A 17,606-nucleotide genomic window follows, 5' to 3' on the forward strand; every position below is an offset into this window, starting at 1 on the left:
CAGCATCAGAGGAAAGGCAGACACGAGACAGCAGAAAGCGGTGCACAGGGACAATATGTGCCTGTGTGGGGCCGCAGGCTGGAGCTCCTTTAGCAAGACCGGAAGCATCACATGAACAGAAAGAGATGAAGGGCTAGTGGGGCCGGGTGGTCCAGCGCCCTGTGAACAAGTCTGTAGAGGAGGTGGGGCTTTATTCTGGTGATGGGTCAAATTCCCACACGAGGGAGCAACACAGAAATCTTCATGTTTTTGGTAATAAGCCCATTTAACATTCAGCCGAGAGAGAGAAAAGAAACAATAATGACTCTCAGTCCTCAGTATACGCCCCAGAGCAAGGGGGACCCGTGTATCATGCACCTGCTGCCCCCCGCCGTGGACTCATTCGCTCGACAAATACCCACCATCCACCGACTAGGAACTAGTGCTCGTTTCTTTAGTTTTAAACAGAACTTAAAGACACTAGTGAAATAATCTACGTCCACAAGTCTAGATTTCTACAATTTTCCACCCGATTTTACACTTTTTGCATAATTTAGTGCCATGGGTCTTTTTAGAACTCACCACCACGGAGATGTTCCAAAGTGTCCCAACAATTTCAGTTGAAACAACTCTTTCTAGTAAGTTCCACGGGGTTTGATTTTTAGCTAATTTTTGTACTTAACCAAATGTTACCATAACGACAACATGAGCAGACCTGACGCTAAAAGGGCAGCCCTGGAACATGAGGACTTGCAGAAACACACAGCAGACGGAGTTGAGCTGGACCCACCCTCAGCTGCTCGGAGGACGGCTAGACCCTCCCTGTTACAGCATCGCCACCTACAAAGTGAGCATCTGATGGGGCCTCGTTTTCATAAAACACAAATTCAGCCCAACAACCTGACCCCAGAAGTGCTCCAGAGAGACCTACTAGCCTTATAAGCATTTGTTGTGTCGATATATTTACAGAGGGAACAGAGAACATCCGCTAATTCTAACAGTCAGATCGTTAGAAATGGGTGAATGCACAGAAGGTTCCACACGCGGAATTCTTTTCCTGCCTGGACAGTTCTTCTTGTCCCCACTAGGGGGCGACAGGAAGACTCCACGCAGGCACACTGCCCCTTCTGGGGAGTTTATCCGCCTTCCTCCAAGGAGGATCGTAAATCCAGCACGGCCCCAGGGCCAATGAACTTCTCCTCCACCTGAGCTCACCCCAACTTTCCCAAACATAAATTTACACATTGTCTTTGATTTTATGACTAAAGTGTATGCTGGTGGCCTGACCCAAAACCATCACTGGGCCTGTGTGCTGATCTTCAAGACCTACTTACAAGTTGTCTCTTAACATCTAACTCAAAAAAAGAGCACCATTATAATTCTTATTAAATAGTAACTACATGTGGATACATGTGTGTCTGTTCCGGGGCCGCAGGACGAAATCAGGAGGGTTAGACTTAAAAGGGCTGATGGTGATTCTTCCTGGGGATGGAGGGGGCTAACCCCTTTCTTTGGCATCTATACTTTCTAACTTCTTCACAGTGATTTTTTTTATAACAAGCACGAGGTGCTCTTCCATTAAGAAAAAAATAAATTAAATTAGCTCCAACTTTTAAGTGACCAGGCCCAGATTTCTCCCCTCTACAACAGAGTCTTGATTTACGATCGGTGAATTTGAACTCTGCCTCTCCGTCCATCTGCTCTACCTCAACAAAAACCCCTTTAATCCGCTGTGTTTGCAGAGCAGTTTCTGACTGACCCCAGCCGGCTGAGCTCTCCTACTGTAACTGACCGTCAGCCACAGGCCACCGGCTCCATCCGGGGAGGAGGCAGCAGGAGCCACACGGCCACCAGGTCACAGGGCTCCTCGGCCACCGCCCCTTCATTAGCATTTTAGCATTTGGTGGCGATGAGCCTCGGCTTTGCAGTTTCCACAAAGGGAGACCCTCGGACTCTCCCCCTTCTAGACAAAATAAAACCAGAAGAATGAAAGGAGAAAAAGCAACAGGAAGGAAAGAGACGGGAAGGCAGATGCCGGCATTTATATTCCAACACTCCCTGGGGCTTTTTGGCTGGTGACACCTGAATAAAACATCCCCCTCTACGGAGGCTGCAGGCTGGGAGGGGAGGCCCAGCCGGGGCGGGAGGAAGAGGGAGAGAAAGGGGACCCGAGCCAGAAGTGCGGCGCCCAGCATTCAGCGGCTGGGATTAACTCAAAGAACCTAGAAAACTCTTAAAACTGTGGAAAGGGTTCAAAACATCGATCTCTAACCTTACATGCACCGCTGTCCTGAGTTTTCTACCAATGTTTTTGCAAAAAAAAAAAAAAAGGAACAAGATACACCCACACTCTGCTCCCCGGCTTCTCAACAGAGGAATCCGAGAAATGAAAAACCACTCTTCACCCCGCCACTCCAGACCTCTTTTCTCTTTTGGACCCTCTCACACCCACTCTCCAACCTCCAGCCTCTGGGATTCTTAAGTATCTTCGCAGGAACTCTGCAGAAGCTGAGGAAGAGATTTTTACACAGGTGATGGGAAACTCCGCTGGCCACACCCTCCATCACAAAGTGCCTCCCATAAAATACATGCGGCCTGTTCACATTTCCCCAGGTCACCCGAGTCACCTCTGAGCCAGGGTTTGTAATGGGGAACAAACTTCCAATTACTAGAGCTGTTTATTTCCACAGAGATGGACCCCAAGCCTTTCATAAGCAAACCTATTGAGCCCAAATCATGCTTTTCATGGATGACAGCTTCAGAATAAGGGCAGTTTGTCTACACCACAGAGAGAAACCAGATGTTTCCCTTGAGTTGAAACGAGCAAATGACAATTCGGTCAAACTGCAGAACAGTCCAAAAAAAATTTTTTTAACTCCGGAGCACTAATACATGTGGGCCAATTTTTTGACCCCCCCATACCCCCAACTACACTTCTCTTTTTCATTGTGCGAGCAGGACGCTGATTGCCTTTGTAGACCTCTAACAGCAACCACCGTGCACTAACCCTGGTTAATGTACAACTCTTTAACTCGCACCCTAATCTGACTGTGACAGTGATGAGTTGTAAATTCTACAGCATGTGTACATTTCCTGGGCTTGACACGAAAACGCCTCTGCAGACCCGGCAGAGTTCATAGGTTGAAAACTGAAGTTTTCATGTTCTAATTGGGTCGGCTGCATTCCCCAAAGCCCAAGAAAAGACTGTGATTTGCAAACAGGCAAAGGATGGGAAAGTATTATTATAAATTCCACAAGCCACTTCCTGGGGCTTTTGTTTAAAATAGCGGGAACTTGAGAAAGGCTGAAGTTTAAATATAACAAGCTTATACCCAACAGAGGCTTTTAAAATAAACATATAAACGGTCCTCCCCTGCTCCTGGTGCCCAATAATGATGAAGTGGACCAACACCCTCGGCAGGGGGGAAATACCTTTTGGGAAAGATAACAGTGCAATTTGCATGTGAGATTTTTTTTCAAGGTTTTTTTTTAAATAATTAAACAGTAGATCAGTTCACCAGTGATCTGTAATAAAGTGAAACTGAGTACTTTGAAAGAATAAAAAGAACCTTATGGGTCTGAAATAACAACTTTGCATCTGTCAGAGAATGTATGAGAAAACGTTTGGCAAGATCTGTTTTAAATAAGACTTGTAAAAGCGAATGCCCTGAATCTTAATGAGGGAAGCTTGGGAAGGGGAATTCTTTGCTTGCTGAGCTGTATTTGTGGTCCTCAGTAAGGGCCTCGGCAGTCCTGTGGCTGCAGGAATATCAAAAAGACCATTGCTGTGCAATGGAAATGCTTATGCCAGTTATAAAATTCTGGTTTTTGAAGTGAAAAAAAAAAGTGAATGAAGGGCTGCAAATGGCAAAATATCCTTTCTTATAAGTGAGTTGTATTCCATTTTTTATATATATATATAGACACATGCTGCATCCTCTTTATCCATCCATCTATAGATATGCAGTTAGGATGCTTCCATATCTTGGCAACTATAATGTTGCTGATTATAGCGGGATGTGTGTGTTTTTGAATTAATTCTTATTTTATGGTTGGCTTTATTCCTTTGATAACTATGTTAAGTTTGACAAGCTAAAGCTCTAAACGTTCTTAGAAACAATGAACAGTGCATACATGTAGATTTGTTTAATATGGGCAATACATTGTGTATATGTATTTACATGCAACATACTGTATACATGCAGTCAAACTGTAACAATTCTACCTAATAACACTGAAAAATGGGGAAAAATCGACACTATAATTCTCTAAAAAAAAAGCTCTTTTTAGTGTTACCTCATGAACTCTGAACAGAGTTCATACTTTGAAAACATAAACGGTACTGATGTTTAAAGAATACAGAGTTTGAGTTTAGCTAATTAACCATTAGCTCACCGACTCCCCATTACTGAACACACGTTCCCTGCGCTATCTTACCGGCTCCTGGTGAACGCCAATGGAATACAACTCCCTAAAAGAAACACGTGCACGTCCTCAGACCTCAAAATTCAGTCACATTCATTGCAATCCTAAACAGTGGTGCAAAGTGGATTTTGAATTAAACTGGGAAAAAAAAGTTGTCACTCTCCAATGGAAGTGAGACCCTGGAGGTTATTCTGTAACTGGGAAAGGAGGAACAGAGCAGAGTGGAGGAACCACCGGGAAAGCTGCGTTTTTTACACGACAGATGTACTGAAGAGCTGAAGACAGGAGGGATTCTCTCCGTTTCGCATAGACCTTCGGCTTATGGTTTATGGTTCACCATGCGCCCAGATGTCCCCAGCAGGAAAGAAGCATCAGCGATTGTGTTAATTATGCTTCTGTTTGCACTTTCTTTCAAGGCTAATTATCCGCTTGATTCATTTAGCCCCTCATCACAAGTTAGTCCTGGAAAACATTCCTGGTATGAAGACCCGTGGAATTCATCTTGTGAAAATGCAAATCCAATTGCCCTCACCACCTGGGATACTCTAGGCAGACACCCCCCTCATCCCACCCCCAGAATTAAAGTTTAGGTTTGGGGAAGACATGTATAAAGAGAAATAATTCGTTTGCTAATTATTCTTTCCTGATCCAGCCCAAATCTTTCAAGTAACAAAACAAAGTTCTGGTGGGTCTGCTACTACTTCAACATCCTCTCTTCTTTGGCTTTGGGGTTTCCAGGGCCACTGAATGCTATTAATTTGGAAAGACAGCCCTACAATTAAATTTGCAAAACTGATAAAGGTCTAAGAACCTCTCTTAAGTCTCCTGTGATATTTAAATGTAGATTTCAAGCGGGAGGAGACGGGGTGCTTACTCATCCTAAAACATCCATCGACAGCTTGTCCACCTTAGAATGAGGTTGGATTGATTTCTTTGGGTTCAGAAATGTTTTTTTAAGGGACTTTAATCTAAAAGTCCTTCTGGAAAGCATATGTGTTAAGGCTGAACAGAGTGGCAAATCACTGAGATATTCCACTTACGCATGTGAAACTCAGCTCCCGGCACTGGCTGGCGCCCAGACTTGGTTTCACAGACAGACAAGCTGGGGTTCCCATCACAGCTCTACCCCTTAACTGGCTACATGATCCCAGACGTGACACTTCCCCTCTCTAAGCCTCAGTTCCCTATGTGTAAAAGCGACTTCCACAAGGCTGTTTAAAAAATTACAGAGCAGACCTCGTCCAGCACCTCGCTGGCTTATGGTAGGTAAATCTTTCTTCATTTTTTTTTCCGCTCCTGCTTCCCAATTTGGACAGCATTTTTTGGACAGCTCCAGTGTCATCCTCTCTCTGCAGCACGCCTTGGTTACAGGTTCCTGGATCACAGAAAGAACTCCCCCAGTCTCAGGTCCTCACTGGCCTACACGGACTCTTCTGTTTTTCCAGGAAAGAGAGGCTCAGGATCAAGGCCAAACTGGGAAAAACAAGATGGAGCCAGAAGCTGGGGTTCCATCTCCATAATCCTAGCCATCAAACCTGTGAACTTCGGAGAACCCTTTACCAGGGCCACTTCATGGGCATGTGATCTGGGTACTGACACGGGGCCCTGCACTCAGAGGGGCCCATACTTGGTTCCATGCCCTGCTGTCACCATCTTGGAATTCTGAGTAACTTCTGAACAGGGGCCCACGCATGCTCATTTTGAATTAGGCACCTCAGATCGTATAGCCAGTCCTGCTTTCCTCCATCCTGTAAGACTCAGGATGCAGGTCACCTCTTCCGGGAAAATGTCATCAGCTCCTCTCTGATGGCCTCCCATAACCGCTGGCTCATACCTCCATTTATCCACCCACCAACATTCAGTGAACCCCTGCTATAGTACCATCAGCACTGCCTTTCTTGGGCAAAGACCAAACAAGTCCCAGCAGAGTGCTAAATTCTTCTCATGCAAGAGATATACAGCAACTCTCCAAAGCAAGTGCTATTATTATCCCAAATTTCCTGACAAGCTAAGGGACCCGCCCACATAGCAGGGAGGAGGTGGAAGCAGGCACCAACTCAGAACCATTACTTTCTTCAACTGCCAGACACTGTGCTCAACCCAGGGATCCAGTCATCGAGAAAGGGGACATTTCCTGATAAGGGCCACAACACTCTTACCACTAAAATACAATTACTAGTTACATTTTTTAATCCTCCATTTACCTGCCTGGATACCTCACTGGACCATTAATTCCCTGAAGCCCCAGCCCCTCGTGTTGATCTCTGTAATACAGAAACCTATCACAGACTTCGGAAGGATGGCAGCTCAAATACCCTTGAAGACTGAATAAAAGGTCATTTCTAAATGGAGACTGATTTTATGATTCAAATATTTCTTATTAACTATGAAAATTACATTAAAAATTAATCCACTGGAATGTTGTTTTAGATGCACCTTGAATAAAATAAGATGACCTACAATGTTGGAAGCAGCAATTAAAAAAATATATATATATATATATAATAGCATCCATTTTTCCTCCCAATGGTGCGTTCCTTATTTTCAGGATTTTTAGCTCAGCTGTTTAAAATCCATTTTTTTCCTCAAAGTTCAAAATTTTTTCAATTTGATTAACATCATGCCTTTAAAATTTTGGCAACATCCATCCCCAAAACTGTGCCACTGGCATCCTTGAAACTGTATTCCTGCTATGTCATGAATCTAATTTTGAGACACCAGACAAACACAAATTGAGGGATAAGTACAAAGTATCTGGCCTGTCCTTTTCAGAAATGTCAATGTCATAACAAAGAAGTCCTGGGCGCTCTGCCAGGGTAAAGGAGGTTAAGGAGAAAAGACAACTAAATACAGCTGGCAAACCCACACTGGTTCCTGGATGAGGGGAGGAAAAAAGCCACTAAAAACCATTTTAGGAACAAATGGCAAATTTTGAGTCTGGAGTACAGGTGAGATTAACAGCAGTGTACTGATAAATTTCCTGATTTTGAAAATTATTCTCTGATACCTAAAAGAAATGTCCTCCTAGGAATTAAACACTGAAATATTTAGGGGTTAAAAGGGAATGATGTCTGCAACTGAATTCTCCAACGGCTCAGAGAGGGGGCGAACACTGAAAAGCAAACGCAGCCAAGCGTTCAGCGATCGATGAATCTGGGTGAAGGGCAAGTGGGAGTTTTCCACATGATTTCTGCAACCTTTTTGCTACTTAGAAATGATTACCTACCCCCAGTGTTTTAACTCTGTCGGCACAAGTACTGCTATTATTAATCAGGAAACGATGCAGCAGGCAGGTAAACACCACGGCCTATAATCTCCTGGTCAAGGACTTGATGCCTTGATTTCCCAACTTTCTTGAACTCTGAAGAGTGCTGAAAAGTGCATTTTAAGATGCCACGTGATGAAAAGAGAAAACAGCCCCGTGCGGATGTGCACATACTACCTCGTTCCCTTTCGCCTCTGAACTCACTAAATGCAGATCCCGGTGAAAAGCCTCACCCAAGAAAGCATTATGAGGTATCTGAACATCAAGGTCACAAAGGGCTTCCTTTCTCTTCCTCTCTGAATCTTCCCGTTTGGGCTTCTGAGTCTGGCCCTTCCCCCCAAAGGGGATCAAGTAACTAACCTCCCCTCCATCACTTTCCAAGTCGACAGTTTCTTCAGCGCTTTTGGGGGGCTTTCAAAACAAACGGCAGAGCCAGGGTCTGGGTTAATATTCGGAACTCTGCCCAGTGTTCCCCTACGGGTGGATTGTCATGACAATGGAAACCACGGGCCACAAAAGGAGACCAACAAAGGAAGACAAAGTTTCTAATGCTAGAGCCATCTGCCAATTCTCTTCAGGCTCTTTTCAAGACCTGAGGGAAGTTAAAGCAGGGGCTGAGAAGGGGGTCTGCAGGGGAGGGCAGAAAAATCATTCACAGGACAAGCAATTGCAATATGAAAAGAACCAAAGAAGGTTTGGAGCCGGATAGATGAATGAATGGAATCCCAGGACCCCTCCTCCTGAGCTCTAAATAGACCCTCCGCATCCTCTCTGATGGGGCTTTTGTTGGTTGCCAAGCATCTTAAACGTTATAGTCAGAATATGTTATTAAGGGAGGATTTAATATACACGAACCACAAAAAAACACCCTCCAGACGGGTCCTCTGATTACCCACGTAAAAAGCCCAAGCCACCTGCCTCTGCAAAGATTATGCTGGGCTTTCTTTCTTTAGTGGCAAAGCATCCTAAATACAGTAGTTTGGCAATAACAAAGCGCTCCCGTACCAACTCTAAATCCCCTCCTTCTCCCAAGGACTCGCAACTTTTTAAGACCACCAGCTACGGAAATCTGTTTAAATGCACTAAAACAAAGTATTTCCATGCCCTCTGGGAATTTTTTTTTAAATTCTGGAGCCTTAAATATATTTTCCCAACATTTTTCCTAGTAGGAAAATTCTCCTGAAACCCCTGGAACCGCAGGCGGACAGCTTCATCAGGAGACTAACGTGCTTACCATACAGCAGCTCACACTCGGGCTGGGCACGAGCTCCCACAGGCAGCTATCTCATTATCTCTTTCAGAATCCTCAATTTCCTGAAGGTAAGGCACAGCTTTTATCCCCCTCAACCCTTCCCAAAACGTTATTAATCCCTGAACGGGATCTGTAATCTTAGGGAATTTCAGGTCACATCCTCTCATTTCTAAACACAACCTCACAGGAAACGCATCTACTGCAGAATTTGTAGTTGGAAACAGAAGTCGACACTGACTAGGTTGTTTTGTGCATTTTCGATGGTGTATTTGAAGGCTTTTTTTTTAATTTCAAAAATTAATTAGGTTACCCTGTCATTTCTCTTTGGGTCAGACGGTTCACTCTCCACTCTTCAATTTTGAGGATTTATAAAATGCCTTCAAAGAAACCTTCACAGATGCAGTATTTATCACATAAATCTGTGCCTCCTTAAAAACTAACACTGCAAAGTCGTAACATTATTTCTGTCATGTTGGAAGAGTATCTTTTAATCAAAGTTGTGTTCCCCTGGAAACTCATGTAGGACAGACTGCAGCCTCCACATGCTCTCCATCCCACCTTAGCCAGCCCGGGGAAAGGGGTGAGCAGCAGAGGCTGCCAAGCACACAGAACTAAATTCCAGGTTGATGAGGCACAAGTCAACGGACAGCACTGGCTCTAAGAGGGTGGTGGCAGACCAGGGAGGCAGCCGGAGTCCCCCCAGGCCCAGGGCACACATTGGCCTCCCCGATGCCGGCAACCGAGTGTCCCACCACGTGGCATCAGCACACCCACCAGCCCCAAGCCTTGAACTCTGCTCCCTGACTGTCAGCAGGCCTGTGATTGAGTCGCAACCCAGTGCCCCCACCCCCCAGGGCCGGGCAGCAGGAGGCAGCCCCAGCGGAGCCGGGAGGCTGACCTCTTGCTGTGAGCCGGCTGTAGACCTGGGAGTTGACTTCCTTGTCCCGAACGTAGCATCGGATCTCCTCCACCGCCTCCCGGATGATGGTGACGGCCAGCACGAAGCCCTGCAGACAGAGGGAGACAGGGTGAGCCCTGCTGAAACCCACCTTCCCCTCCTGGAGCCAGGCACAGAAAAGGCCAGAGGCCCCTAGGGAGGGTAACAGTGCAGGACCTGCTAATTATTCCAAATGCATAAGCCCCAGCAAGGCCAGCTCTCCGAATCTCACACCCTGGAGAAACCCTCGCTGACATGCGTGTACAGGATGTCCCTGTTCACCACTGCCACCAGGATCCTAAGAGTGAAAAACATAGTAACACCAGAACCGTCCGTCCACAGGCAAGGGCAAGGTGACCTCCAACGTTCGTATCTCACTCGCCACGTGCCCGGTGCCATTCGAAGTGGTTTACCTTCCTTAGTGAAGCTCATCACCTAGCTTGCCAGGCTACAGTGACGAAACTGAGGCACACAGAGGCTGCGTGATTTCTTGCCCAAGGACATAAAGCTCGTAAGTGATGATGCAGGACGTTTAGCTCTAAGGTCTTTGCTCGTAACTGCCACAATGTTCTGCATCTGGAGAAACTTGGGTGAGTGGAGCCAATAAGATGGACCACCAGGACACAAAAGGAGACAGATCCCTGTTTGTACTGACCTGCCAGTAGGGAAATCAACCCTTTGGAACATAACAATATAACATCGTTCAAATAAACATCAACAGAGATTCCACACACTTTTAAAGATTTTCCAGTGTCCTTAACTATTGGTTAGATTCCTCTGGGAGGCTGGGGACTTGGATGGGGTGGGGACTGCAGTCTTACCTGTAATGTTTTAAACTTCTACAAAGAAAATTAATGTATTAATTGCATAAGTACCTAATAATAATAAAAAATTTTAAAGAGCCCGACCTTCTCAAGTCAGATACCCCAACTCACAAAACCTGGCAGGGGCCCGTATGTGAGTCACCCCGTCGCAAGAATCGATTTCCATCTAGATTTTTCCTCTTGTCTCAATAAAGGCAAGAACAGTCATCCGTTTTTCTTACAAAATACCTTTGTCATCCCTCCTCTGAAAGTCATTTTTAAAATGCAGAGCACAACTGGTTAGCAGCAGTGCATTCTCTGAGGATTTCATTTTCACACTGTTTACCCCATGAAATATATTAGCTCCAATTCAAAGGTTTTAAATCTCTTATGTAAATCTAACCAGAGATGTGCTGCTTTGTGAAACTCCTCCAGAGGCTCACGCATCTTCACAAAGGATTACTCCTGTTTCCAATCAGATATAAAGTACACGCTGCAGTCAAAGCAAAACTGGTACCTTTCAGAATAAAAGCATAACCAGACCACATACGGAGGTGAGAGAAAGAAAGCCCGTTCTGGACAAGCACAGACCAGGTTTGCAGAACCCCCGCCCATCCCCCACGCTGCTGTTTTGTTCTGGGCCAGAACCCAGGTTTTTGTTACTTGTTTTTTCCAATGTTCCAGTTTCTGTTTCTCTCTGCATGGGCCTGGCTGAATTCCACGATGTCAATGAGAAGTGTGTGCTCATCACAAAGACAGGAGCCGCCAACCTCCCTCCTGCAAATACCGCCTCCTACATCACCCTATCTATGCACCCCCACAACAAAAAGTTCTCATTAATCCCAGAAGATTTGCCACCTCTTAAGCTAGGAATTGCTTTACAAAGAGATGCAAATGTAGCCCATAAATAAATCCCAAATGTCCGGCTTCGGCTTCGGAGGTCCTTAAGAGCCACGGATACTGAGAAAGCAGCCTGAATGGGGGTGGGGCGTTGTCTGAGCCTGGAAGCAAATCACAAGTGGTGGTGGTGAACAGACATGCAATTCTGAAGGTGCTAAGGCTCTTCTGTAAAGTTGTACATCAAAAATAGATTTACTAAAAAAATAAATATACTAAAGCAAAACTAGTCTATGAGAGAAATCAGAAAAGCAGTTACCTCTGGTTGGGGAGGGGACTGACTGGACAGGGGCAAAGGGAACTTTCTGGGGTGATGGAAATGTCCTACGTCATGACTGAGGTGGTGTTTACATGGGCGATGACACATGTCGACACACACTGAGTTGTAAACATAGTATCTCTGCATTTTATGGCATGTAGATTGTATCTTAATAACAAAAAAAATAACCTAGATTTATTACTTGGTCTTCATATAATGTTATTGGTTATTTCACAGCTGTCTCCTAAGGAATTTCTCCCTCTAATATATTGGTACTAAGAAAAAAGTTACAGGCTAAAGCATAATCCAGACAATGAACAAGGTCACTGGTACTGGAATCGTAAAATTAAATGGAGAACGTTTCCTGAGAATCTCCTATATGCCAGGAGCTATTTGAAGCATTTTACTTGCTGCACCTCACTGAACCTCCCAACAAGCCAAGGCAGTAGGCATGATCGCCCCTACTTTCAAGCGAGAAGACAGAGGCTCAGAAGAGCTTGTTCCAATCACACTGCGGCTCAAACTGCAGCCCAGGCAGCACCTCAACCATCTGGCCCCACAGCCCTCATTCTGAACCACTGCGTTTACAGCTGGGTTTGAAATGAGAGGACTTCCAGGGTGGTCAAGAAACATTTCAAAGTGTATCTTAGCCAAAACCTGGAAACTGATTCTCTACATAAAAATCTAGGGGGTTTAGGGGCAATCAGCCTCAGTCGCCTGGAAACAAAGGCTGTCTGATTCACCTTTGACCCCGAACTCCCCTCTCTGCAGCTCCTGGAAAGAGAAATAGAACTTGTACAAAACAAGCATCTTCTCCCATCTCTGAACAATCACCAGAGACTCTGGCTGTAAAAGGGGCCAGAAGGCAGGTGGAAATCTCAGGAATGCCGGAGGCTGCTAGACACCGGCCCTCTTCACTCCACAGCCAGTCTCCAGGAAGCCAGGCGATTCAGCCACTTGCACCAAAAATCAGGCTTCCTGGAAAGTTTCTCCTGGAAACCCAAGGAGAAACCCTTCAGCAAGGAGACACGGGCTAGAACTAGGGCTGGGCCCTCTTCAGAAGGGTGGGAGCCCTCCAGGTCACCTCGGCCCCCACGCTGCACCCCACTGCATTTCCGGTGGGGGGGGCTTCTGCAGACCCTGGAGTCAGCATCATCGGTGCTGAGGTACAGAATCGATACCAGGAACAGAAAAGGGCACAGCACCTGCCATCAAGTCACTCAACACTTTGATACTCGGTGACCAGCCCCAAGACCCAATCTGGCCTCCCCCGTGGAGGGAGCAACTCTATTTCAACTGGTTTCAAACATCCTGAACGCACACCTAATCTACATAGTTTCCTATGACCCTCCAGCTTCCAGAAAGACGCGGAGATGACTTAAGACAGAGGTCTCTGTACATTAAGATCAAAAACATTTAAAAGAATCAAAGGCAACTCCAAGCTCCACAGATAACCACTAGCTTTGGTTAGGTCTGGAAGAAACTTTCAGACCTCTATGTATTTACATACACATTTACATGCAGAAATATCTGCTGTGGGGGGAGAGGGTCATAACAATGGGAGCACACGGTCCACGTTCTTCTCATGTAAAAAAGGATCCTGATTCACATCGTCTCCATGTCAACGTCACTGGCACGATTTCACGGTTTCTAATTCCCGGGCAGCATCCCATGGTTTTGTTAGACTAATGTCAGGTAACTATCAACAGGCATTTGTTTGCTTCCAGAGCTTTAGTGCCCTAAACCACGACGCAGCGGATATTCTTATATATACATCCCACACCTCCCCACCAAAGCCCTTTCTGATATTTCAAGGTCCAGTCCTCAGAAAAAGACGACTCTCCATCTCCGTGCAACTTCAGGTCTTCTTCACACCCTGGCATCATCTCAGTGACGTTTCTTACTCTCCTTTGCTCAAAGTTCTGGTTTATCGAGTGAGGGATCATTTTCTCTATCAGTCTGTTTTGCCTCCAGCCCATGGGAACCTCCAATAACCACCCCTGGAAGAATTCAACAGAGCTGATCTCGTTTGCAACCCAACTGTTTCTCAGGCATGTAAATTCCTGCATAATTCCATCTTCTCTTAGTTGCATCTACATGAATCTTGGTTAACAGAATGGAAAACTTACGCCAAAAAAACAACTAAAGTCCCCTCTTCCCACACAGATGCCAATAATAATATAAACAAGGCTGTAAGGGTGCTAATAGGTCTGTACCCCAAAAATTGTCTGGATGATGGGTTTACAGGATGGGCTGGGCAGATGAATCAACACCGTGAGGGGTGAGAGCACAGACCAGATGTCATGCTTGAGAAAACAAAAGGCAGGGAGTGGGGAGACATACAGCTGTCTTCTCCAAAACCGTGGGATCCTAACTTATAAAACTATGTATTTAATAACAGAGACTCAACCGTAACGTAAGTTAGGGTGTATATAAAACAGAAGCGCACGTAAGAAGGAACGGAAATGGACCAGAAACAAGACAGTGCGTCTCGGGTGGCTGCACAGCTGGGCGTTCTGTTGTTCTTCTCCTTCAAATTTTTCTCCAGCAACAGTGAGTCCTTTTATAATTGAAAAAGGAAAATGGGGGGGAGGGTATAGCTCAAGTGGTAGAGCACACACTCAGCATACACATGGTCCTGGGTTCAATCCCCAGTACCTCCTCTAAAAATAAAGAAACAAGTAAAGTTTATAAAAAAGAAAAGAAAAATGAACAGATGCCACTTTAGAGGCAATAGAGCAGCAAGATTTGGATTGTGGGACAAGACTTAAGAGATGGGCTCTGGTCACCCCACAGTCCCAGTCCAGGGTTCCGGAGCCCAGAAGGCACCAATGTGAGGTACCAAGGAACTCCCTACACCCTCAAACTGGCAGCCTGCAGACAGACCACCGGGAGAGGGGTGTGTTCAATCCACACAGCACTTTATCATTTTTAAAATGAGTTGTCAACATCTAAAAATCAAGAGAAAGAAATGCTGGAAATTAGAAAAAAGTATTCAGAACTGTGCATATCTTGTAATCCTTTTTTCTAAAAAGGAGTATTGAGGAGCAAGGAAAACACAAGAATTTTTAATCTACTGTATATAAATCATACTTCAATTAAGAATAATTACGGTATATGAGATCACTCATATGTGGAATCTAAAAAAAAAACATAAATACAAAATAGAAACAGACTCACAGACATAGAATACAAACATGGTTGCCAAGGCGCAGGGGGTGGGAAAAGACAGACTGGGATTTCAAAATTTGTAGATACTGACAGGCATATGTAGAACAGATAAACAAGATTACACTGTATAGCACAGGGAAATATATACAAGATCTTGTGGTAGCTCACAGCAAAAAAAAGGGACAATGAATATATGCATGTTCATGTATAACTGAAAAATTGTGCTCTACACTGGAATTTGACACAACACTGTAAAATGACTATAACTCAATGAAAAAATGTTTAAAATAAATAAAAAATAAATAAAAAACAAAACTCATCTTCAAAAAAAAAGTAAAATTTTCTGGGATATGAATCTCCCTCCAATTAGTTTATGTATCCATGGGTGACTATTAAATAATGCTGAGACAGCTTTCAAAAAAAAGAATAATTATGGTAAATGACAGAAGCACGTCCAAAAAAAAGTTATTCGTTGTTTGTAAACTTTGTCAGAATGAGAAAGAAATGAAAAGACAGTGTTCTGGGGGACAGAACTGGACAAGAGGGACCTTTTTATATCTTTCCTGAATCACGTGACTGTATTATCTTTCAAATAACTATACTTTAAAAAAGTAACTGGTAAAAGTGCAGTGTGATAGATGGTATTTTACACACATTACAAACTAACTTTTCTTAAATAAGTAACTTATGGTTTGACTTTATACAGGTATTGCTTTTTGAATTAATTCGTATTTTGTGGTTTGCTTTATTCCTTTGATAACTATGTAAGTTTAAAAAGCCAAAGTTCTAAATGTTTGTAGAAACAACGGACAGGACATATATACGCAAACTAAAAAAAAAGTGCAGTATGTTGCGTATATGTACTTATATGCCTTATATTGTATGTGTGCAAATTGTAACAACTCTCCCTAATAAAACCAAAAAATGAAAAAATAAATAAAGCTTTAAAAAAAATTAGGGTATTTCATGTAGAAGTCTGAAGTTCTACCTTTGGGGTCTGGCAACTCTGGGTCCCCGTTTGCACCTCACAGAACGAGGTGGCATCTTCTGCTTTGGGATGGGACACGAGCCCCGACTTCTACCAGCCTGGCCTCTGAGTCTGCAACGTTCGGTGTGGAAGCGTGCACACACCGACACGGGCAGGGATGTCTGTTATCCCGCACCCGACTCAACCCACAAATGACTCAGAGCAGGGAAAAAACCACTCCCACGTCCCAAAAGCACCTTCACTGCTTGTGTGGAAGAACTAACCCCCAGCCTCTTCTCAGGGCTGGAACTGCTGTGGTGACTTGTCAGATAATGTGGCAGGAATGATGTGTGGACACTCACTCCCAGGGCCTTAGCATCCACTCCCTCTGCACCACATCCTTATCATTCCTCACCCGCCACCAAAAACGTGTGTTCCTGTTTCCTCAAGGAGGGCTTAAATCCTTTCTACTTTAACAACCTTCTCCCACTGCAAACTTTAACAAGATTGTGGACAGAGAATCCAAGGGTTCCTTCCGAGTCCCGCTTAGTGAGAAGTAATAATATTTCATAATGTCTCTGGAGAAAAAGAAATGTCAGTTCCATTCTTTCTGCACCCCAGACACTCTGGGCTTCTTTCTGTTCTTCAAGTGCTCGAAGCACATGCCGACCGCAGGGCCTTTGCACTGCTGCTCCCTGTACCCGGGATACTCCCGCTCTCGTCTTCCCATCACCTCCCTGAGAGGCCTTTCACGGCCACCCTGGCTAAGGCTACCCCTCCACACCTTCCACCCACCACTTTCATCCGTCAACAAATACTAAAGGCACCTGGGATACCCCATCTCTCCTACTGCCTTATTCTATTACCTTCATGGCTCTTTGACCATTTGAAACAATTGTCTATTGCTCGTCCCCACTGCTGGTCAACTCCACGAGGGCAGCAATCTCTGTGTTTCATTCACAGCTGCACCCCCAGCACCCAGCACCCAGGGGGTGCTCAATAACCATTTGCCAAAAGGAAGGAAGAAAGAAAAGGCGGGAGCAGAAGGATGGAGGGGCATCCTGGTCAGGCCACTCCACACACACTGAAGCACGGAATCTGCCGCCCTGCCAGCCCCTCAGGCTGAAAGAGTCTACGTAATGAACGAAAACGTAGCTGCAGAAAGCACTTCAAACAGCACCAGCCACAGAGTCGGAAGCCTTCCCTCTCCCATTGCCACTGTGTACCCAGAGCCTAGAACCCGGTGACGCACGGCAAGCACGTGAAAGCTCTCTGCTGAGACGACGAAAGGCTGACGGACAGAAGCGGTGAATGGCACAGGCACCGCCTCGCCTGACCCTGGTGGCGGGCGAAATGCAGCTTCAACATGAAAACCTCGGGGACGCCCAACGTGTTGGCCTGCGGGCACCCTGTCCCTTGGAAGGCCACCCTTTCCGAGGTCCCGTTCTACACGCCTGGAGGACAGAGACCAAGAACTTTCCGCTTCCCAAACCCCGACGTTACTAAACACACGCGACGCCGACGGACTCACCAGGGGGACCCAGTAGGTGTACAGCGCTCCAAGCCTCATCTCGGGGACGAACTGGGAGCAGGCGAGAAGCAAGAAGTAGAGGTTGAAGAAGTATTTGAACTGGTTAAACAGCACCTGGAA

At 45.3% G+C, this 17,606-nt stretch overlaps 1 protein-coding gene across 1 annotated transcript in view; it reads right to left on the reverse strand.

Annotated features, from left to right (window-relative positions):
• The window catches only part of ATP9A (ATPase phospholipid transporting 9A (putative)), a 116,558-nt gene that overhangs the window by 69,203 nt on the left and 29,749 nt on the right, over positions 1-17,606 (reverse strand). Inside the window, exons 3-4 of the mRNA XM_031687693.2 lie at positions 17,487-17,600; positions 9,820-9,928 (exon numbers count right to left, since the gene is read on the reverse strand). Of these exons, the coding sequence (XP_031543553.1) occupies positions 9,820-9,928; positions 17,487-17,600 (223 nt within the window). The remainder of the gene's footprint in view (positions 1-9,819; positions 9,929-17,486; positions 17,601-17,606) is intronic.

The sequence above is a fragment of the Vicugna pacos genome, chromosome 19 (assembly GCF_048564905.1).
Source record: "Vicugna pacos chromosome 19, VicPac4, whole genome shotgun sequence".
Lineage (NCBI taxonomy): Eukaryota > Metazoa > Chordata > Mammalia > Artiodactyla > Camelidae > Vicugna > Vicugna pacos.